This window comes from Phascolarctos cinereus, unplaced genomic scaffold (genome assembly GCF_003287225.1).
Source record: "Phascolarctos cinereus isolate Bilbo 61053 unplaced genomic scaffold, phaCin_HiC Scaffold_1;HRSCAF=81, whole genome shotgun sequence".
Lineage (NCBI taxonomy): Eukaryota > Metazoa > Chordata > Mammalia > Diprotodontia > Phascolarctidae > Phascolarctos > Phascolarctos cinereus.
The window spans coordinates 270,020,388-270,044,903 of NW_027555514.1; the positions used below are offsets into that span (position 1 = coordinate 270,020,388).

Sequence of the window (24,516 nt, forward strand, 5' to 3'; positions counted from 1 at the left end):
GGAGTATAAGTGGAAGAGGAGGTGCCCACAAGCACTGGTAGAGGTCCTCATCTAGGAACTGCTCATACCAATAAAATCACAGGTGTAGTCCCTATCCACCCCCTCCCCCATGCCTGTAGGAGGCAAACTTGGTGCCTGGCTCTGCATTCAGAGGATTTGTCTTCAAATCTCAGCCCTTTCATTACCTTTGTGATTGTGGGCTTGTCATTTCACTGCCCCCTCAGTTCCTCAATTTGCTCCTGTGTAAGACAGACATAGAGAGGCAGCTAGGTAGGTGGCACAGTATATAGAATTCTGGGCCTGGAGTCAGAGAGAACTGAGTTCAAATCCAGCCTCAGACACCTACTAAGTGTGTGACTCTGGACAGTCACTTCTTGTGTTTGCCTCAGTTTCCCTAACTGTTAAGTGAGGATGATAAAAGCACCACTCTCCCAAGGTTATGAGGATCAGGTAAGACATTTTAAAGCCTTAGTAGAGTGTCCGGCACATAGTAGGTGCTCTGTAAATGTTATCTATTACTGTTATTAGAGACAAACAGGAAGAGACAGATGGTAGATGATTAACAGGTTTTAGAGGTGTCTGACACCTGTGATCCGCAGAGTCCCACTTCCCAGCCCCTCTTTGTATCACTAGAAGGATGCATAGCTGGCTTAAGGCGAGGAAACGGAAGACACCATAAATCCTTCAGCATCCCTGTGAATGAACACTCCTCCCCTCCCCCACCTCTAAGTCCCTCCGGTGGGTGCCGATGAGTGGTCCCATAGCGGACTTGGGCTGAAGTCTCAGGGGGAGGGGATCAGTTTTTCCCCGTGCCCCGCCCACCTTCCCTCCTTGCCCCTCCTACCCCTTGCCCCGCGGAGCGTCCCCTTGCTTCCCTTGCCAGTTCTGCCCTGGCCAATTACTCTAAGCTCAGTTCCTGTTCTGTCTCCCTCTTTCCCGCCCCCGCCCCCTCTCTTTTCCTTCCTCCCCTTTCTGGCGTGTGCTGAAACCCGGGGAGGCGAGCTCAGCACTGAAACTTCTTCGTGGCTTTCGCCGGAGAACTGGGCATGCTCAGGAGGCAGGAGGCTTTGGGCTTGCAAGTGGGAAGCTTATGCCTTACCGCGGCCAGGTGGAGTCCGTCCATGGGAGCGAGCGGCCAGCGCCAGGGCCCGACGCCGCTGCGCTGCCCAGCTCCGGTGCCAGCCTGGGCAGACCCCGAGCCAGGATGTCCTCCTTGGCTGCATACGGTAAATGGGTTTACTTGCTCATTTTTTTTTTCCCGTACTGGTCTGGTGTGGGGGCAATCCCCCAGCTGTCCTTGTTTGGGATACCCTCTGATCATAGAGTGGAAACTTCTGGGTACGAGTAAAGGGGTGGGGTGGGGGCTGCCGCAGCTTGACGTTCAAGGGAGGCAGAGTCATCGTCTTGGGGTGCCGAGCTGTGAAATCAAGGCTGAGGGCAGAGTTGTAGAAAGATACTAGCAAGGATTAGCAAGCTTGCCAAACTTAAGGCTTGGAAGTGGGGACTTGGCTTCCAGGAAAATTCTCTTACTCCGAAGCCACCGGAGAGAGATTTGTATTGCAGGGATCCGAGGAGGGGTTAGGAGGAGGGTGACGGCTCAACTACTCATGAGGCTCCTGCTGCCGGGGTGACCTTGGGCCAGTCACCCAAGTTCTTCAGGCCTCAGTTTGGCCAAGGAAGGTAATGCTAACATCTACCTCATCAGGCTGGGGTGAGTTTAAATTAATTTAAAACCGGAGACCCTAAAAATAAGTCAGTTTGGAAATAAAGGTGCTGGGTAGACAGAAAGCAATTACCACTGCTCTTTGCAAATATTTCCAATTTCAGAATAAATCACAGTCCCCAAGATTTCAGACTCACACCACAAGCTGTCTTAAAGATACCAGTTAGGGAGTTCTTATCAATGTTTCTGTTTGTGAGAAAAGTAATTTAGTTCGTCCTTTATCAGAGATGCTGGTGAGAGACTCAATGATTTTTCCCTTTCCCTTGTATTAGATCAGTTGTGAAAGGTGTTTTTAAAAAAGTGAAGGCTGGTAAGGAATTGCTGGGAAAATTAGCCACTGCCATAAGAACTTCTATTGTGGGAGAACCTAGGAGTTCTAGGCAAGGTGAGAAAGGCAAAGGCCAGCCAATGCAGGAGGCTGCCACTGTTTCTTGTTGCCTCTGGCAAGCTTAAAGGGCCCTGCCTTACAAGGCATAACCCACTTAAAATGATTACTCAGGTACTGGAGGCTGGGGATGGATGTGCGGGTGAGTTGCTAACAAAGTGCATTGGGGAGACTATTTCCTCCTCCCTAAGCCTTTGCTGGGACCAGGGCTGGTTCTCCTGGCAGTCACTTTTCAGCTGCCTAACAGTTTTCTTTTTGCATCTGAAGAATCTTAACAGATTCTTACAGGGATGGGTGAGCACATTGATGAGGATTTCGGAATATATCCGTTCATTGACAGACATCTATTTTTAATCCTTTCCGCTATCAGAGGAATCCAACTTTTGTACTTGACTGCATTTTAGATTTCCCAGGCTGCCTGGGGATGCTCTCAATGCCAGGCTTCAATAATAATAATGGGTGCTATAAACGTCTAGAAGCTTTCAAGGCTTAATTGGGCACCCAAGTGGGGAAAATGAATCCAGAATAACTTAAATCACTTTGAAAAGCAAGATACTTCCCTAATTAAAGGGGAAGCAAGTTATTTCTTCAGAACTAAAAATTAGGCAGGAGTTTTTTTTTTTAATGCTAAAGGGATTTGAAACTCAATAAAATAAACCCGAATTCAAATTCTGCCTCTGACTGGCTGTGTGACCATGGACTAATCACTTCACATCTCTGCCTCAGTTTCTATATGAGTAAAATAAAAGGATTGGACTTGTTGGCTTCTGAGATCCATTCTAGATCTAAGTGTATAATCCTATCCTATGAGTCTATGATTTTTCGAATGTTTGGTTTGTACCTTTCCCAGAATTTCCCCTCCTCCCCTGTGGTCTCTGAGTAATGGCTGAGGATTATCTGCAGAGTTGTTATTAATCCAAACATCTATAGTAATAAAATTGAGATAGAAGATGTTATCCCCTCAAGCTTTTTCCAATCAAGCAAACAAGTTAGTGAGAATCTCATTTCACCCCCTTCAGTATTCCGCCTAGTTCCTGGGGGATACACAGTTCCTTATCTGAAGATAGCATCATACCTGCCATGTTTTAACTCATCTGCTTGTTGAAAGCAGAGTCAGGCTTAAAAGAATGTTGAGTGACTATAAAATTGAGCTCAGGTTTAGATGATTAGACATGAGGTGACTGAATAGTGTCTCCCTATCCTGGTCTTAGAGGATCTAACTTTGCTTTTCTTGTCTCAGTAAATGTGTTTGTCTTGGTACAAGGCAAAGCTTGAAGGATGACCAGTTTTCATGTTAGCAGGAAATTTTAGGCTCTGATGAAGGCCAGAATTTTAATGCAACATACATTTTATGGAGTGTTTGAGGACAAGCAAGAGGAGAGGACAAAAATGGTAGACACACGTTTTGTTTTGTTTTTATAAACTCTCAAGCAGTTTACATTCTAGCAAGGGGCAATTACATACTATAATATAGGGTTTTCAACCTGGGCTCCACAGCTCCCCCAATGGTCCAGTTTATAGATTTTTAGGGAGTCTGAACCTGGACGGGAAAAATGCTTCCTTTATTTTCATTAACCTCTAACTGAAAGTTAACATTTCCTTTAATTAAAAAAAAATTCTGAGAAATTTCAAATTAAAAAAAAATTCTGAGAAAAGGTCCATAGGCTTCACTTAAGCTGCCATGATATAAAAAAAAAACCCAACATTTTTTCCATTGGAGAGTTGAGTAAAATTTAAAAGTGGGAAACAGATCCCTTTGTGAGGAATCGGTGAAGGGTTCAGGAAGGAGATGCCATTTGAGTGGAGGCATGAGGGGTGGAAAGGATTTTGATTTGGGAGTGTGGGGGGCATTTTCAAGTATTCCACCCATAGGATAATTAAATGTGGTTCATAAATCAGAATAATAGGTGTAGAGCTGGGAGGGACCTCAGAAACCATCTTGCCTAACTCATTTTGTAGATGAAGAATCTGAGGTGAAGAGAAGTGAGGTGACTTATCCAAGGTCACAGAGCTGGAATCATAAGATCATAGTATTTAAAACTACAAGGGAACTTAGAGGCCATCTAGCTCAACTTTCTCCTTTTAGAGATGAGGAAACTGAGGCTCAGAGAAGTCATAAAAGTTCTAGAGCTGGAAGTTACCTTCCGAAGTCATCTGTCTCGATCGCCTCCTTTTACAGATGAGGAAACTGAGGCCTGGGGATATGAAGTGATTTGCCCAAAGTCATAAAAGGAGGCAGATTCTGAATCCAGGGGCAGTGCTCTTCTCGCTGTCAGGAGCTCCCTTTATGATCAGAAAAGTCATTTGCTTTCCTTCCAAATATCCATACTTAATCCCATATAAAAACCTTGCCCTTTGGGAGACTAGAGAAAGCTCCCTGGATGCACTTGGTTTTCTCCTAGTTGACACTGAAACAGAAACAAAGACTATGGACTAAACAATACTTAATAGTTTTTGCACATTTGTTGTTGAGTGGTTTAAGTCATGTCCAATTCTTCCTGACACGATTTGGGTTTTTCTTTTGTTTTGTTTTTGGCACAGATACTGGAGTAGTTTACTATTTCCTTCTCCAGCTCATTTGACAGATGAGGAAACTGAGGCAAACAAGGTTAAGTGACTTGCCCAAGGTCGCAAAGCTAGTAAGTGTCTAAGGACAGATTTTAACTTGGAAAGATGAGCCTTCCTGGCTCCATGCTCATCACTCTATCCACTACACCACTTGGCTGTCCTAGTCTTGCACATAGTAGGCACTCAAATATAATTCAAAGATGCATTGATGAGCCCCTAGATTTCATAAATGTATACTTCTGATGCTTTGTGTCATTTTTAAAAAAGGATTCTTGTATTTAAAAAATTTTAGGTTAATAAACTCCTTTAAAAATGCTAATCATTTCCTAATAATTTTCCTCTGCCAACCCTATAGAAAATCCTTCCTTTGACCATTCTCTGTACTAAAGAAAAAGTTAAACACAACCAGCTTTCCTGCAGCAATTGTACTAACTGCATAGGTAGCATTCTGCACCTGTAGTCCCCCCTTCCCGTGCCCCTTTGTGCTTTCATCATCTATTGGTTGGAGTCAAGGCTGGTTCTTGTATTTAGCCTGCATTTTAACTGCTCGTTTTGAAGTTCTACAGTATTCTCTACAGTATTTGTGCTTTTCTGATTTTCTCTAGAACTGTCATTCAAAGGTGAGGAAGACCTCTGAAACTCTGGTAGACTCACTGTGGTAAACTTTCGAGAGGACATAGATGGGAAACACACTAACATGCAGGCATGGATGGGTTATGATTTTTGTCACTGGAGGGAACATTCATATCATTGACGTCACAGATCACTTTGAGTTGTGTATATTGTTATCCTGGTTCCATTCTTTTTTTTTTTTTCTCAGCATTAGCTTGGTCAAGGCTTTCTAAGCTTTTTTAAAAAAATTTATTTTCATTCATCATTTCATGTCATGTGATTGTCTTCTGTTACACTGATACATTTGGGGCAGCTAGGTGGTGCAGTGGATAGAACTCTGGGCCTGGAGTCAGGAAGACCTGAATTTAAATGTGGCCTCAGACACTTACTCGCTGTGTGACCATGGGCAATTCACTTAACCCCATTTGCCTCAGTTTACTTCTCTGTAAAATGAGCTGGAGAAGGAAATGACAAACTACTCCAGTGTCTCTGCCAAGAAAATCCCAAATGGGGTCATGAAGAGTCAGATACAGCTGAAGCGACTGAACAGTGACAACACTGATGAACCAAAATGTGTCCATTGAGTTCGATGGATGCCAACTTTGTTTCCAGGTGTTCTGCTGCTGTAAAAGTGTTGCTGTGATTATTTTGTTATATATGAGAACTTTTTTGTTGTTTTCAACCTCTTTGAGCACTATACCCAGTAATAGGGTTGCTGAATTAAAAGGTAGGAACAGCTGCATGGCTTTTCTAGAATGCCTGAATTGTTTTCCCAAATGTTTGAACCAAGCTCTATAAATTGTATGTTAGTGGGCCTATGTTCCCATAGCCCACCCAGCAGCAACAATTGCTTCTTTTATTATGTTTGTTAACTTGCTGGATATAAGCTGAAATCTCAGTTGTTTTTAATTTTCATTTCTTTTATTAGTAACCTAGAATTTTTTTGTTCATTGTTAATAGTTTGCATTTTTTTTATTTTGACCTTATGCTTATTATATATGTACCTTTGTGTAATTTTAATTTTGTTTAACTGATGACAATTATACTATACTTATATTATACTGTATTATAGGTTCACAGCTGGTTGGCTGGGACTCTTTTGTAGAGAAGAGATTGTCATTCTCAAGCCATGTAAAAGAAGGATCAGGGAACTTAGTCCTCCACAGTGGGGAAATGGTTGTCTGGTAGCTTACCGAATCCTTACTCATATTTCTTGTGTGCTTGTCAGGCACCATGGGGCTGGTGAAGCAATTCAACAGCATGAGTTCATCAACTACTGATGGCTAGGGGGCACAAAGAGAGAAATGAAATGGTCCCTGCCCTTGAGAAGCTTCTTTTCTCCCGAGGAGATTTAACATATAATATACCCAGATAAGGAAATCTGAGGGGGGAAGAATGCTAACCATGTTCTATGCAAGAGGCGATAAGGATGGAAGAAGAGTGGTGGCCACACGTCTATAGAGAAGGGGGTATGTGAAAGAGTTGATTTTCAGGTAGAATTCAGAGGACTCGGCAACTCTGCGTGTGTGTGTTTGTACATGTGAGTAGAGGTGTCAGTGACCTAGAGGGAAGGGTCAGAATGACTCCAAGGTTCTGAATGCGGGTGACTGGGAGGGTGTTGGTACCCTCAAGAGAAATAAGGAATGAATGCCATTGGTAACCGGCCAGAGACTGACCAGTCCTTTCATCAGAAAATCTGGCTTGGAGAAGGGACTTGATTCTGGATCCTGTGGTTGCACAAACATGTTCTGATGGCCAGAACCATCAGCACCAACCTCGAGGTGTTGACCCCAAGTTCTATTTATACCAGCTCGGTAACTAGAAAGAGCACCAGCTCTGAAGTCAGAGGACCTGGGTTCACATTCCACCTATGCTACTGCCCGTGGGACCCTGTGCAATTCACTTGACCACCCTGAGCTTTATTTTCCTCATCTGTAAAATGAAGCAGTTGAACTTAACGTCCTTTGCAGTCCCTTTCAGCTCTAGATCAATAATCATATGGCTCTGGTACCTCTGGCTTAAATTATTTTAGGAACCATTTATTAAGCACCTGCTATGAGCAGGGAATGGCACTAGAATCTCAAGGAAAGCAGAGATGATGAAAAAGCTGGCACTTTTTTGTCAAAGGGCTTTATTTACATTAGCTATTTGACCTTCCCATCTGTAAAATGGGGTAACAGAGGTTCAGAGAGATTAAGTGACTTGAGATTCGAACCCAGGTCTTCTGACTCCAAGTCTAGAACTTTATCCTTTTTGCCACACTGCAGATTTAGGCCCATGGGGTCGGAGGAGTAGATATACATCTGGGACACACCATCCAGGGGGCACAACAAGGAATGCTTTTGAATATGTTTAAATTTGTATGTATTTAAATAAGGGCATCCAGTTGGTCCAGTGGATAGAGCGCCAAGCCTGGAGTCAGGAAGATTCATCTTCCTCTGCTCAAATCCAGTCTCAGCCACTTACTAGTTGCATGACCTTGGACAAGCCACTTAACTCTGATTGCTTTGCCAAAAGAACAAACAAACGGAAAGAAGGGATCACAGAGTCAGACATGACTGAAACACCGGAACGATGACAACAACATCTGTAAATTCCTATTGTATTTTAAAAATACGTTCCTGTTTTAATCAGTAAATTCAGATTTCCATGGCTTTTGAATGTTTTATGATGTCATCACATATATTACAGAGTGAGAGGCTATATGCTATAGTAGCTAGACAGCTGACCTGAGAACCGAGAAGACCTGGGTTACAATCTGGCCTCTGGTACATACTAGCTGTGTGACCTTGGGCAAATCATGTAACCTCTCGGTGCTTTAGGCAACTCTGTAGGATTGCTCATGACAGAGCCCATCCTCATCCGCATTGGTAGAGTGTGTTTCCAGTGGGGGGTTTGCTATATCAATTAAAGCTATTTTTTAAAAAGTTACAGGGAAGGCTCAAAGCCTTGTGGCCTACTAGGGATGCCATTTTCAAAGGTGGGGCCAAGTAGTGAGTTGTAAGGCATACATACAAATGCCTTATCCACTGTATTTAAGGTTGCTCTCTCTACTCTCTTGGAGCCCTTTTTGAAGAGGTTATGATTCATTTCTTGCCATTTTCCTTTATTATTTCTCTTCAACCTTAGGCTATGGATTTAAATCTCAATATTGCATTATAGGTGGGGATGCTGGAGAGGGGGGTCTGGTTTCTATCCTAACCTACTTAACTAGTCTGGGCCCCAGTTTCCTCAATCATAGGTTGGGAGGATTAAGCTCCTTTGCACTAGTCAGGTCTCAGATTTTGAGAAACAGAGACAAAGACTTCAACTCCCTTGATCAAACCACAGGGCTTGCTGGGAACATACAATGAACTTACTCATACCAAAAGGGTAAGATGAAGGACGTGAATTTCTTGTTGCTGCCACCTGCTGGCTTCCTGGGCTTTGTCTGGCTTTGGGAAATGATGTTATGTTCAGAACTGCTCCAGAAAGTAAGCTTTCTCCAGATAATAGAACAGCCATGAGATGGCTCAGTGATGTTAGGGGCTGATTAGACCAAGAGAGCTGATACCTTCTTATAAACAAGGCCATCTTGAGTAGGTCAAATCAGGCTAAACTGAGTTGGTCGAATTCCTTAAGAGTATGTGAGTTTTCTCTGGGGTAATCATCAGTCACTCCCTGTCTCTGCCTACAAATGCACCCTTCTCCTGTGGGGAAGAGACCTGGTCTAACCAGCCTGCACCACTCCTTCCAGGTCTGTGGGCCTGTTTCTAAATCCCTCTGGGGACTTTGTACTGAATTTTGCTCCCTAGGCAGTAGCAATTAAGCAAGACTTTTAGCTCTATCTCTTTTGAAAAGTCCCTTTTCTCACTGAAAAGAGAAGACATCTTTTTACCCTATGAAAAGAGAAGGCCCAATGTGAATGCGTGGATTCCATCTTCATAGAAATCAGTTGGGTAGAAACTGTGATGTGTTTCTGACTTGGCCTTTCCCTCAGCTCCCAAATCCTGGGTGATTTGGGGTGAGCTTCCCTCTTATTTTTTCTCCCAATTGGGTCCTTGTTACACAATCAATAGTGCTTTCACTAAGCATTAATGAGAGTTCTTTTAATTAACACATGGCAAAGCAAGTACAAATCTGCTTTTTGAATTGAAAAGCTTTGAAATTTTAAAAGTTAAGTTTAAAAAGAATTAAGTGCCTGTGTGTCGTGGAAATAAAGGCAAAAACACCCTACCTTCAAGGAATTTTCATCTATTGTGGTGAAAACAACATGGATCCAGAGAAGTATATATTTGAATATGTATTTGGTAGATGTTATAATACTGTATATGTGGATAAGATACTTGCATGCATAATATACACAAAGTGAATTCAAGTATTTATGTAGGAGAAGGGAGTTCTAGCACCTGGGGCCAAAAGGAAAGGCTTTTGGTAATAGATGGCTCCTGAAGAGAGGGTTTCCAGAGGGGGAGCTGAGCTGGGAGAGCATCATAGGCAGCTTGGCCTGTTCAAAAGCAGTGGGGGATGGGAAAACAAATGAATGTTTGGCTGGAAATTATGAGGGAGAGAGGGGGAAGAGGGGAGGGGGGGAGGGAGAGAAGGGGGGATGAGGGGAGAGAGAGGAAATTGATCTAGAGGGATAGGTTGGAGCCAGCCTGTGAGGGGCCTCCATTCTATTTGGTGGTGATGGTGGTGGGGTGAGAGGGTCAGGGTTACAAATGTACCCAGGTAATTCGGAGGTAATTTGAGGAGGAGGAAACATTGAGAAGGGAATCAGGAGAGCCTTCAGTGAGGAGCTGGCCCCTGAGCTGAGTCTACAAGGAAGATGAGGATTCAGGGAGTCAGAGGTGAGGAAGGGAGGCCTTTCAGGCTTGGAGGAGGGTTTACAGGAAGACAAGGAAGCAAAAGAGGGAATATTGACTTGGCGGGACAGTGTGGGAAGGGGCCTGGATTGCTGGGAAAACAGCTCAGAAAGGGCCGTAATATGGGGGCAAACAAAACAGAATTGTAGAGATAGGTGGGAGCCCCATTTTATAGAGCTTTAAATGCCTTGCTCACTTGGGTTTTCTCCAATAACTTGATAGGGGGTTGCTCAAGGATTTCAGCAGAAGAATGATATGATACAGTCATCCCTGAACTTCAGGGGGTGATTTTAATGGCTGCGTGAAAGGTGGATCCAAGAAGGCAGAGTGGAAGCAGAAAGATCAGTTAGTAGCTACTGTAAGAGTCCAAGGGAGGGCCTGAACAAGGCTGGTTTCTAGGTGAGTGGCGAGAAGGCAACAGCTGTGAGAGGTGTTGTGGAGGATTGAATTGACAGGGCTTGACAGCCAGTGATGGAGGAGATGGCAAGGACTGGGACCTGTGATGACACTGGCACAGGGAACTCCTTTTGCCAATGTGCTTTGGCACCTTTTCTGTACCTTATACTCTTGTCTCCAGCGCTGAGTTGGTGTGTGAGCTGCCCAGGGACCCTCAGCTAGTATGTATTAGAAGTAGGACCCGAACCCAAGTTCTCCTGCCTTAGAGACCTCTCCATAACGCTCTGCCTATCCCTCCCTGTCTTTCTCATCCTCTTCTACCTCTCCCTCCCTTTCCCACCACATGCATATATGCATATACACAAACATAACACAGTACACACACATATATATACACGTATAAATCCATACAGTATATATGCATATATAAATTATATGGATTGTAAAATTGATAATAAATTTAAAGTGCTTTGCAAACTTTAAAGTGATCTCTCAGTTACTCTCATCCTTCTTAAGATGGTAAGTAATTATATTTTATTTTTAATTATATTTGTAGTTAGTTACTATCATCATCACTTTTATTATTCAAGGTCACCCAAAAGTCTTCATGCAATTTTAAGCTTTTATAGCTTAATATACATACGAACTTTATAAAACTATATGAATGTGAGTTGTGATTATTTCAGAGTTTGGAATGGGATTTAAAAGCTTATAAATACTTAGGTGTAGTCAGATTTTTTTCTATCAGCTATTAAATGCTGCTTAACTTAATCCTGATTTTACAAATATATACATATGTTGGTATATATGCACATATATGTGTGTGTAGACACACAAAATATATAAATACAATATACCTATTTATCTCATCTGTGTATCTGTCTGTCTATCTACCTATCTATATTCCCCTAGATTGTTTTCAAGCTTGGTTTCTAACTCTTTTAAACGACTCATGCTTTTTATAGAAAATAGCATTTTAAAAGAAAACATCAGATTTTAAAGCAGACATGAAATGTTTTCTTCACAGTTCAAATAAGCATTCAATTTAACATATTGAATTTAAATAATATATTAAATATGAATATATATCAGCTGAATATGTATCAAGTAAATATATATCAATATGAACATATATCAAATGAGTATATTCATTACTGTGAAGATAACATTTTATTTCTCTTTTGAAATCTACTTTGAAAGGTTTTAAACTGTCATATTCTATAGAAAGGACCCTGATCCATTTAAAACTTGGCAGTTTGTGTTAAAGACCAGGCTCAAAAACAATCTAGGAGAACCAGACTTTAGTCTAATGTGTAGATGATGTTGTAAAATTAGAATCAACAGAAAAGATTATTTCAAAGAGAAGATCTGAGAGAGGTGGATTGGGAAGGAAAGAACAACCATCTCATGATTGGGGAAAGACTGGTCATGGGAAAGTCACACTGCCAAACAAAAGATGGCTGGAATCTGTCTTTTTCTTGCTTGAGTCTGTTTTAGGAGAAAAGGTGGAGGAATGCTGTGTGGTCAGAAAGATGGTCATGGGTACTTGGAAGGCCACGTCAGGCCTTCTCTGAGATTGGGAGAAAGTAATGATAGCTAAAACTTAACCTACAGCAGTAAAAAAGAAGTGACAGGCTGGGTTCTTTCACCCCAGGCAAAGGCAGAACCAGGCAACTGGGGATTTTAATGCTGAATCAGGGAGCAGAGGAGCCAGAGGAAAAACAACAGCATCTTTAAACCATAGTAAATGGAAGCCAACTGCAAGGCCCTTTGATATAAAACTGGACAGAGTAGAATCCCACCCAGAGATAAGCTTGATGAATATCAAATAAACCTTCACTGCCTCTCCGTTAAGGTCTCCCTCCAAGCCTTTATCCCAGTGTGTAGGTGACCCTGCATTATCAGAGGCTATGCCAGCTTTGGGCAGCCTCTAACAAGGGCTCCCAAGAGGGAAAGGCTTTGAGTACAGGTCGGTTGATGGATTTTCTGTCTGCCGTCTGAAGGCCAGCGTAGTTGAATGCAGCTCATGCTCCTTTCTGTAGGATAGAATATTTAAAAACTCTTTAAAACAGAACAAAAATCTTAAAATAGATAGGAAGTAGTTTTTAATCACAGTTTTGAAAAAATATTTTTGGCTTACGTAGGAAAGAAACTTGGAAAATATCTATCATGTACAAAGCATTAGATGCTAGTAAGATAATGTATAAAAATTCAGGGTGGTTATACATATAATTTATTATTATTATTATTATTACCACCACTACCACTATCACCACTACTCCTAATTCCACTCCTCCTCTTTCTACTACTACTACTACTGCTACTGCTACTACTACTGCTACTACTACCACCACCACTACTACCACTACTACCATAGTCATCATTACCACCAACATCTTGGGGCTCTGGGCTCTATTTTCTCATCTGTTAAATGGAAGTGGGGAAAGGGTTGGAGTAGATAGCCTCTAGCGTCCCTTTTAACTCTATTTCTGACATACCTGTGTGACATTACTCAGGTCACCTAACATCTAAGATCTCAGTTTCTCATCTGTAAAATGAGAAGCATTGGAGTAGATGGCATTGGAGGTCCATTAAAACTCTTACAGTCTATGAATTGTTCCAAATCCAACTTATGGCTGGTTTCTCTTTAGCAGGAGCTTATCCTCAGAAGGTTTGGGAGTGTTTCACAGAATAGACGGCCCTTTGCTGCCATGAAACCTATCAATTCCATTTAATTCCAATAAATAGAATCCTCCCTCTTCTCCCTATGTCTCACTCAACATTGCCCACACTCTCTGTTTTTTTACCCCATGGTTGCCAAAATGGTAGATGGAACTTACCCTTGCAACCAAATGAACCTTCATTTAGGTCTCTTCATAAACATCTAGACTTTTCAATTTTCATTCATGCTTTGTATCCCCTACATTGCTCAGGTTTCCAATATCTGCTCCCTATACCCCCGCCATCTTCTCTGCTGCTTCTAAATTTATTTACTTTCTTTTCCCCCCACAACTGTCTATTATTTTTCTTCTCTATTATGAGGCTTGTTCACTGAACCATAAGACCATAGTTCTGGAACCAGAAGGAACCACCTTATAGACCACCAAGTCAAACCCCTTTGTTTTGCCAATGAGGAAACTGAGACCCAGAAAGGCAAAGTGATTTACCTAGTATAACACAGCTAGTCAGTATCAGAGGTGGGATTTAAATCCAGGTCTTCTTGACTCCAAGTTCTCGCCATATTGGCATACTTCCCTCTATTGGGTATTTCATTTCCCACTTGCATGCCTTTGCATTGGCTGCCCTTCATGCCTGGCATGTATTTCTTCCTCAGTTCCGTATCTTAGAATCCCTTCAAGACCTAGCATAAGGACCACCTTCTACATGAAAACTTTTCTGATTCCTCCCAGCAGCTAGTTCCCTCCTTTCCAAAACTATTTGTATTTATTTTGTATATATCCTAAATATAATTACATATGTAATTATTACACAGGAGGTAGAGGGACTGTGTAACTGAGACCACAGGGATTGGAGATTGGAGACCTAGGCCACTTGCTGTCTTTTATCTGTCCTCATGGTTTGTCAGCTCCAAAGGAAAGTGACCTCCAGTTAAGGGAATAGGTTTTCTATTCTCACATAGGTTAGCTCATCACCCCTACTTAGGCTACTGGGGAGGGGGGTAGTATTGCTTTTGGGTCTAATCTGGGGTTTCTCCCAAGAGAGAGAAAATAAAAGACACTTAATGCATATATATGAATTAAGAATGGATACAAGATTTGTTTCTACTCAAAGAAAGTGTGTCACAGAATGATCAAAACAGAATTCAGTAACTCACTTTTTGCTCCTAGCTTAGTCACCTGGGAGGTCAATATTCAAGTCTTGTTGAGACATACACAGTTTTTGCAAGACTGCTCATTACCATGTTGTATTTCACCTCAGTTGGAATTGTTCAGTCAGTCAACTGAGTTTGATTGTTATAGTTTTTTCTCTCCAAACCTGGTTCCTTTCTTGGCTAAGGTACTCTAGTCGTGGTTGAACTCTGTGATGAAGGTGCTTCCCTCTGTCATGACCACATGGATGTAACTAGTAATCTCTGTGTATGTAGTATGTGTATATGGGGTGGGAGTGGGGAGAGAGAGAAGGCAGCCCCCAAAACATGTATGCATTGTCTCAGTACAATGTAAGCTTCTTGAGAGGAGGACCAATTGTCTCTGTGTCCTCAGCCTCTAGCACAGTACTCAGAACTCTTTATAGCAGACACTATACTAGGGCTAGGGACACAAAGACAACAATTTTTTTTAAAAGTGCCTGCCCTCAAGAGGCTTACAGAATCATAGAATTTGAGAATTGGAAGAGACCTCAGTGACCACCTAGTCTAACCTATATAAGACAGGAATCCCTATTACAACAAGGGCTTACTTTTTATTGCTTGGTTTTGTGAGGCAGAATCAGCTGGACTTGAAAACTGAGTTTGGAGGGGGAGTGAGATGGAGGATGCAAAGATGGAATTTTGGCTCTAGAGGATGGTGGCTATAGAAAAAGGCAAGTTTTGGAGGAGGGGGGGTGGGGGCCCTTAGATGATGAGCTCTGTGCAGGACTTGTCTTTCTCCTTGTAACCTCTACCAATCAACCTTTTCTCTTGGGAGGGAAAAACCATTCATGTGGCAAGGACTTCAAACCCAATTTACCAGTGAAGGATTAGCTAAGAAGTCAAGAGTCTGACAGCTTTAAGATTAGTTATTCAGCAGAGATGTTTTTGGCCTGAACTTCATTGGTTAGTAGAACTGTATAAATGAAAGGTGACCTGTGTTGCATACAGCTGCTAGAGTAATTTTCCCAATTTTCCGTTTTCTTTTCCTCCCCTATGCAAAAGGCTACTCTGTTCGGCTATGGTATCAAATGCAAACTCTTCTATCTGACCTTCAGGGCCCTCTACCAACTCTCTTCCCTCTAATTTAGTAAACTGATGCTTATGGTTGCCTGATAGATATTATATAAGCAAATAATAAAAATCAATATTTATATAAGGCTGTAAAGTTTGCAAGGCACTTCATATAGTTTTTTCTCAATTAAGCCTCACAGCAGCCTTGTGAAATAGATCCCAGAGTTATTTTATTCCCATATTTCAAGTGAGGAAATTGAATTTCAGAGAAGTGAAGTGACTTGGCCATGGGTCACTTGGCCAATAATTAGCAGAGGCAGAATTTGAACCTGGGTCCTCTTGATTATGAGTGAAGCAAGTCATCTACCCCCATGTTCCTTCTACAAAAATACATTTCAAATGTGTAAACAGCACAGGAAAACAGGGGCTTTGTCATGTGAGCATGGTGATGCACTTTCTTCCAAGGTCATATTTTCATCCCACAGAGGTTCTAAAGTTTGTTATTCCCATGGCCCAGGATGTCATCTCTATTCTGCCGTTTTGCTTTCCTTCTCGATTGCTGCATGGGGGCACAAGCCTGACTTTTTGTGGGGCAGCCTTCCCTGACTTATTGGTTGGATCACCCCCTCTGTTCTGTGTTGACATTACCTCCACCCTTATATTGCTTTTTGCCCCAGGGTAAGAATTCTTCATGTCAGCTCTTATGCCTGGCATGTCTTGGGTATGTTTTACTTAGTCATGTCTATGGTTTTGTGTGCATCATTTCCCTTATTTGTAATGTAACAATCAGGGCAGCTAGGTGGCACCATAGTACATAGAGTGCAGGGCCTGGAGTCAGGAAGACTAATCTTTCTGAGTTCAAATCTGGTTTTAGACCCTGGCTGTGTGAGTCATTGAACTTCTCAGATCTCTAGGCAACTCTCTGAGACTTTAAATTACATAGAAGGTGGCAACTTGCACTGGTAGAGAGAATTTCCTCTCCTGGGAGTTCCCTGTATCAAGCTTCAGGCCCTAGCCTTTAGTTTCTCAGCCAAGCCATGTAACCTATGCTGACTCACCCTCTCTCTTTATTTTGAACAGACAAAGAGGTTAGCAGTGGGAGCTATAACCTGTCCAGTGCAACGACAGGAAGTTACTACAGCTGTGTCAGCCAGATCACCATAGGTAAGTAAGAAGGCGCCATTTTGTTTTAGAAAATAGAACTATGTATGTGTCTGAATATGGAGATTGGAGACACCTGAGCTCTGGAACATTGGGTATTGGGGTCACATTGGGCTAAAAGTCCTCTGCTTTGGAGAAGGAGGTAGTTGGGAGCCTCTTTAAGGAGCTGCAGGGCTTTTCTATAGCATTAGAGAAGGAAAATCTGGTTCAGGGCAGGGAGTCCCAGAGAGCTACATTGATTTGCTTAAAGTCTTGCCAAAGTCAGCATTTGAACTCATATTCTTTGACTCCCAAACTAAACCCAGTGTTCTTTCTATTACCCCACAATATTATCATAATTATAAAATTATTAACAATAACAAGGGTCCCAGATATATGGTACATGATACCTAGCAGCTAAATTGGAACCCCGAGCTAGATATGCCCCCTAACATTTCTTTTCCCTGGGGTCTTCACAATTTGTATTCCAGGTTTTCTAAGTCCCATGCTTAGAATCCTATTTCTTCATGGCTTCTTGGGAGCTTGCCACCACCGAGGATGCCTAGCACTGCTGCTTCTGATTCTTTTGGTGAAGAAGGTCTTAATATAGACTGACATATGATTATACCTTTCCTCTATGCCTGAGGATCCACAAGGCTTAGAAACTCAAGCGAATTTCACTGCTTTTTCAGATTACTTAAACTGGAAAAAAAGGCTTCTTTAGAACTTCATAAGATTTCAGAACAGAATAAATTATTACTTTAAATATTTCTTTCAGAGTTTCAGCAGTGCAATGATTATACATTGCAACTTTCGAGGACTATTTCTTGAGTGAACAAATGAACTGAAAACTTTCATGATCCTTCTGAGTCTTGACACTCTCTCTGACTTAGGAGGCCAAGAGTTTACGGTGTGGAAAAGAGGTGCGAGCTGCTTAAGGAGCTTGTAATGATCCTCTGTGCCTTGGAGTTATGGGCTTCACAACTTTTTCAATTGTTAGGGAATGTCCAACTTGAACTATTTTAAATCATTTCTTTTTTTGTGCCTGACCTGTGATTTTGTTGGTGCAGTAGCTTATGCCCAATGAGGAAACTATCTATCTCGATAGGGGCAGCTAGGGTATAGTGCTGGACAGGGAGTCAGGAAAACCTGAGTTGAAATGTGACCTCAGATATTTACTAACTATGTGACCCTAGGCAAGTCACTTAACCTCTGTTTCCTCATATATGAAAAGGTGATGATGATAGCACCTACCACCCAAGGTTGTTGTGAGGATCAAATGAGATAATATTTGTAAAGCACTTAGCACAGTGCCTGAACATAGTAGGTGCTGTATACATGTTAGCTCTTATCATTATTATTTATAAAATGAGAGTAATACTAGCATCTACCTCCCAGGGTTGTGGTGATGATCAAATGCAATAATATTTATAAAGCTCTTTGCAAACCTTAAAGTGTTATATAAATGCTAATTATTATTACTATTATTATTATTATTATTATTATTGTTATCATCATCATCTTCACCATCATTGTCATCACTGGGGCAGCTGGGTGGTACAGTGGATAGAGAGTGATGCCTGGAGTCAGGAAGACTCATCTTCTGAGTTCAAATATGACCTCAGACATTTCCTAGCTCTGTGTCCCTGGGCAAGTCACTTTACCCTCTTTGCCTCAGTTTCCTCTTCTATAAAATGAGCTACAGAAGGAAATGGCAAACCACTCCAGTATCTTTGCCCAGAAAACTCCAAATGGGGTAACAAAGAATCACACATGACTGAAACAACTAAATAGCAAAAAAACCTTTTGACTCCAGAGTCAGTGTTCATTTATTCTATACATATCTCATATTTACATGTCAATGTCCATGTTGTTTCCATAGTCTTAGTAGAATGTAAGGCTCCAGAGGGCAATAAAGGGACCATTTCCTTTTTCTGTCTGTATCCCCAGCACCTAGCACATAGTAGGTGCTAAATGAATGCTTGTTGAATGAATGGATGGAGGAAGGGAGGAAGTACTCCCACAGAGGCAGGCCAGCACCTTAAAAAAGAATGCTGATTTTGGAGTCAGAGAACTTGAGATTGATTCCCAGCTCTGCTATGTACTGCCTGTGTTACCTTGGGGAAGTCATTTAATGTTTGGATATCCTTTCCTCAATGGTAAAATGAAGAGTTGGACTAGACAGCTTCTAAGGTCACTTTCTGCTCTAAACTTATAATTCTATGAAACTCTGATTCTATTGAGTGTTGTAGTGTATTTGCCCTCAAATCAAAGATTTTCTAAATTGCTTAATAAATTAGATAATAAATGAATAAAATAATTAATTTTAAAAATTAAATTATGAAATTGGTTATTGCTGTAATGACAGTCACTGCTTTCTAGGAGAGCTTATAGACTCACTCTGGGGATGAGCTATAGATACTGTCAAACAAATGAGAAAATCACCAAGTGCATAGGAGAAGTCAAATCAAGCAGCCTGAGAGATTCCAGGATGGAACAATTCCTTCCTTTGGGGAAAATCAGGGAAGGCTTCATGGAAGAGGAGGCTGCACATGAACTGGGCTTTGAAGGAAATAGAAGGGTTTGAACAGGTAGAGATGTGGACACAGGTTTATTCTACGTACACAAATGTCTGGAGGTGGGAGAGGTCAGAACCAAAAAAATAGAGGCCCTTGATCGCGACATTTTATTTTATAAGTATTAGGGAGGCCATGAAAGTTTTTGAGTGTGTGTGTGTGTGTGTGTGTGTGTGTGTGTGTGTGTGTGTGAGAGAGAGAGAGAGAGAGAGAGAGAGAGAGAGAGAGACAGAGAGAGAGAGAGACAGAGAGTGTGTGTGTGTGTGTGTGTGTGTGTGTGTGTGTGTGTGTGTGTGTGTGAATCAGATGAGCCTTAGGAAGGTTGCTCTGGCAACTGGTTGAAGCTTGCTCCTAAATAAGTAGTTGTTGAGAAAAGCTTGCCCTGCATTTGCAGTCAGAGAACCTGGGTCCTAATCTTCCCTCTCTTACTTAGCATCTGAGGCTGATAGACCTGGAACCAGAAGGAAAATGAGAAGCCATCACGTCCAACTCTCCTTTTACAAGTGAACAAACTGAGTTTCTTAGAAGAAAAATGAGTCACCCAGTAGGTTCACACAACTACCCAGTGTCAGAAATGGGATTTGAACCCAGGTCTCCCTACACTAAGATCAGTGCTCTTGCCACTATGAGGCTGCCAACTTGTAGAGGCAGGGTAGCCAGTATGTCCAGGGGTCAGTGATAAAACCCCCTGATTGAGCTCAGGTCACTCTGGGCACCTCCTGTCCTTCCTTCCAGGGAGCAGCTTCCAATTTCTTTGTGTTCCTGGCCCTGTCTCCAATGTAATTTATCTGTAGAGATTCTGATCGACCGAGACCAATTCATTTCTTTTAAGCACCATGGGTAAAATGAATTCCGTGGAGAGCAATAAATAGACATTCTTCTGAATAGTTTGTTTGAATATTATGTGATTTGAAAATATTTGTCAATATCCTCAATTCCGGTGGCAAACTAGGTGGTGAATTTCAGAAAATAACAAAAAGCCTCCTTAGTTTTCTAGACCATGCATCTACGCCAATCCAACAGGACTCATAAATCAGCTAAAAATTTACCTCTAAAAGGAAACAAAACAAAACAACCTTAAATTCCTGGCAAGCTGCAGGCTTCCTCAGAGACTATTAAACCTAATGTCTTCAGGCTATTTTCTTGTGTAGTACAATGTCTCCAGCTGGTGTTGGAAATATGAAGGGGATGGGAAAGGAAACTGACATTTGTAAAGGACGCGAAAAGAGAACAGAGAAAGATTTGCTGCCATCATCGACACGACACTTTAAGGTTGCAAAAAGCAGTTTCTCCACAGAAACTCTGTGAAGTAGATAGGGTAAGGATAAAGACCAGACCTTCCTTATTGATATGAGGAACTCCCAAGCCAAAAAATCCTTTCTAAGAGTGCAGATTGGCCCCTGCTCTTCAACGTACAGTTTTAAAGAAACCTAAAGCATTGAGAAGGTAAGTGACTCGCCCAGAGTCATGTAAGTAGTAAGCTTTGGCAGTGAGTTTGGAACCTTGGACAGCTGCCTCTAAATCCAGTGCTCTTTACTGTCTTTGGAGAGGTGGGGAAAGGGGAGGGACTAAGTGTTTATATGATGCCTGGAGTGTGCTGGGTACTGTGCTAAGCCCTTTATAAAAATTATCTCATTTGATCCTCACAAAAACCTTTGAGGGTTAACCCTAATTCCAAGGTGCTTTTATCATCCTCATTTTGCAGTCGAAGATTGGGCAAACAGAGGTTAAGTGACTGGTCCGAGGTCACACAGCTGGTAAGTGTCTGAGGCTGGATTTCAACTAAAGTCTTCTTGCTTCAGGTCCAGCAGTCTATCCACTAAGCCATCCAGCTGCCTAATTAAGCCGCCTCTTTAATCCTTCTCCTAGAAGATTTTAAAAATGCAAGCAAATGATTATCTTTAGTAATAATTTTGGATTCTGAATTTGGAAATGTTTACTAAAAGATGAATAATATCTCAAATAATTAGGACCTTCATGTAACTGGATTTATGTGTCCAAATTTGTACTATGTATGTAGTAGAGATACAAGATGACTAATCTTAGTACTAGTGGTATATGTCAGAAAATTAGTTTTTAAAAATGTCCATGTTATCAGTAAACATTTCATTCAACAGGAATCAAACATAAAATTATCTATTGGGCATTTATAACCTTTCACCACCTGGATGCCCCTCCCCTGTTTTTCCAGTTCCCTGTTTCCCGTGTCTGGAATGCTCTCCCTTCTCTTTGCCAGCTCTCAGCTTTCTTTAAGTCCCAACTAACCTCCTATTTTCTACAGAAAGCCTTTCCCAGCCTGTCTTAATTCTAGGACCTTCCCTCTGTTAATTATTGCTTTGTTATCCTGTATAGAGCTTTTTTTTTTTGGCCTAGTTATGTCCTCATTAGATTGTGAGGTACTTGCAAGCAGAGACTCTTACCTTTCTTTCTATCCCCAGTGCTTAGTGCAGAGCCTGGGACATAATGGGCACTTAATAAATGTTTAGTGACTGCCACCTCCTAAAACACAGAGACCTTCAGGTACGTGGATCAATGTGTAGATAAGTATATTCCCATTATTGTTTAATGAGAATTTGTGTTCAGAATAATGGTACTGGAGAAGTATTATTTGGATCATCAGAAATAATTTCGTCCATCAGATTATTGAGTACGGTGTAGTGGATTGTAGTGCCCTCAAAAGGCAGGAAGACCTGAGGTCTAGTCCTGCTTCTGACATGTTCTGGCTTTGTGACCCTAACCAAGTCACTGAACCTTTCTGTGCTCCAGGTGACCCTTTAAGATAATGTTATTGTTGTTGTTCAGTTGTTTTTCGGTTGTGTCCAACTCTTCGTGGCCTTATTTGGGGTTTTCATGGCAGAGATACTGGAGTTGTTTGCCATTTCCTTCTCCAGCTCATTTTACAGATGAGGAAACTGAGGCTAACAGGGTGGAGTGACTTGCCGAGGGTCACACAGCTAGTAAGTGATTTGAATTCAGGAAAATCAGTCTCCCTGACTCAAGGCTTGGCACTCTATCCATTGTGCCACCTAGCTGCCCTCCCCAAGAGTAGACTTAGCAGAGAAGATGTCAACCTGTGTTAATAGAGGTAGATTCAGCACCCAGGAGTTCCTTATATAAATGAAATTATAGGTGTAGTCCCTATCCCTGTTTCATAGGATCTTAGAATTTTAGAACTGGGAGGGACTTCACAGGATAACTAGTTCAACCCCCTTATTTTTACCAATAAGGAAATTGAGGCTTGGAAAGAAAATCACACAAGTGATAAGTTCCAGAGCCAGGATTTTAACCACAGTCTTCTTGGTTCAACTTGAAATCCAGAATGTTCTTCTTATTGTACTTCACTCTATCCATCATATCCACCATATTCTTCTTAGGCATAATTTTGAATGGGTTGAAATGAAAGTGTATTTCTGCATCTGTTCAAATTAGCAAATGGCTATTTAGCATCTACTGGGTACAGAGCACTGGATGACTTACTAAATTTAGAGACAACACAGTTCCTGCCCCTGATGGAACTTACAGTCTAGTAGAATAATGTTGCATATACACAAATAACCAACATTTGAAATAATGTCTGGCAGGTACATTGATGAGAAAACATGCATTGGGAAGTCTGAGAATGGGAAGAGATGACAGAGAAAAACATCCTGGAGGAGATGACCTTTGACAATTGGAAATGGGCTGGGGATAGAAAGAGCATTCCAGAAGCAAAAACAGCATGAACAATGGCACATTGGTGGTGGTAAAGTGACAGGAGTCAAGAGAGTCAGTCAGTAGTTGAATTTGGTTCTAGAGCTGAGTATAAGGAGATGGAGAGTAAGAGATTAGGCCCAAAAGATCAGCTGATGAGGCAGAAAACCCAGTTTATGTTAGCATTTAGATTCTCCATCTGTAAAATGGGGATAATAATAACACCAATATCACAAGATTGGTGTGAGGATCAAATGAGTTAAGATTTGGAAAGCACTTTTTATTAAAGCATTAAATAAATGCTATTATCACATTTGAGGTAGATGGGCTTTGTTGTACAATACAGTTCCCTATGTGACCTTAGGTAAATGACTTCCGCATTCTTGGCCTCAGGTTCTTTAATTATGAAACAAGGAGGGGGGAGGGGATGGCTAGATTAGATGGCTCCAGAGGTTCATTCCAGCTCTTGGTCTGTGAGCCAGAAGGATGTCCAGAATGTCATTGATTGGAGAACAAGTCCTATTTCCATATGCCTTAAGTCCATAATCCTAACTCTGAATGCCTGATTCTCCACATATGACCTCTCCTCCTCCTTTACTGAGATTAGGGACATCCAGTCACATAAATCCAACTGTGTAGGTGACTTTGAAGTAATCTTTTTCCTAAGCTCCAGTTGGAAAGGACCCCATACATACACCACTAAGCATATCTAAAACAGAACCCATGGTCTTCCCCACATAGCCTTTCTGTTCTGACTTCACCATTCTTATGAATTGTGCCATCTTCCTCATTGGCCAGAAGATAAATGTTGGAAGCATTCTCAACTCATCCTTGCTTTTGGGTTCTATTGACTTCTTCTTTATAAAGTTTCATAACTCTTTCCTTTCTTTTCTGTTGCAGTTTCTACCAATCTAATTCTGATCTTCTTTGCCAGTTGTCTAGGCTATTGTGGTAGTCTCTTAATTGCTGTCTCTACCCTTAGTCTTATCCTTTCATAACATGCCTTGATCAAAAACTTCAATGGTTCCAACTATCTGAAGAGTGAAGTCCAAACTCCTTAATCTTATGTTCAAAGCTCATAAGGTTTTGGCAAAACGATACAGTGGAAGATGCACTGAATTTGGAGTCAAAGGTCATGATGTCAAATCCTGGCTCTTATTACTTGTATGACCTTGGGCAAGTCACAACCTCTCTGGGCCTTGGTTTTCCCTTTTGCAAAATGACTAGATTGGGCTACATGGTCTCTCAGGTAACTACTATACCCGTTGTAGATTTATGACCTGAATTTGAATGCTAGCCCTTCTGTGTGACCTTGAACCTTGGAGTAACATTGTATCTCTGAATTTCAGTTTTCTAATCTGCAAAATGGGGATAATTACACCTTTAGTGCCTGCCTTACAGGACTGTTGAGAAGCTTATGTAAGATACTGTGCAAATATTAAAATGTTATACAAAAGTCTGTTTATCAATATAATCATTTGAGAGGGAAGAGTAATCTGTAACTTTATAGATGTAGGGAACTCCCAATTTAAAAGAAAAAACCCTTCCTCTACCAGTGTAGGTCAGCATATTCTCTGAACCCTTTTATCTAGGAGAGTAGCTGAAGCAATGAGAAGTTAAATCCAAAATGACCCATCATGCATGTGTCTGAAGTGGGACTTGACCCCAGGTCTTCCTCCAAGGCCAACTATGGTGCTTCT

At 41.5% G+C, this 24,516-nt stretch overlaps 1 protein-coding gene across 3 annotated transcripts in view; it reads left to right on the top strand.

Annotated features, from left to right (window-relative positions):
- Positions 1–933: 933 nt before the first annotated feature.
- Positions 934–24,516, top strand: part of ANO4 (anoctamin 4) — a 415,292-nt gene continuing 391,709 nt past the window's right edge. For 2 of the 3 annotated variants that reach the window (XM_020982323.2, XM_078146765.1), the window contains exons 1-2: positions 936–1,226; positions 16,491–16,574. In XM_020982323.2, the coding sequence (XP_020837982.1) occupies positions 1,091–1,226; positions 16,491–16,574 (220 nt within the window). In that variant the 5' untranslated portion in view covers positions 936–1,090. Of the gene's footprint in view, positions 1,227–16,490; positions 16,575–24,516 lie in introns of all 3 variants that reach the window. The other variant, XM_020982322.2, reaches the window with a different exon arrangement.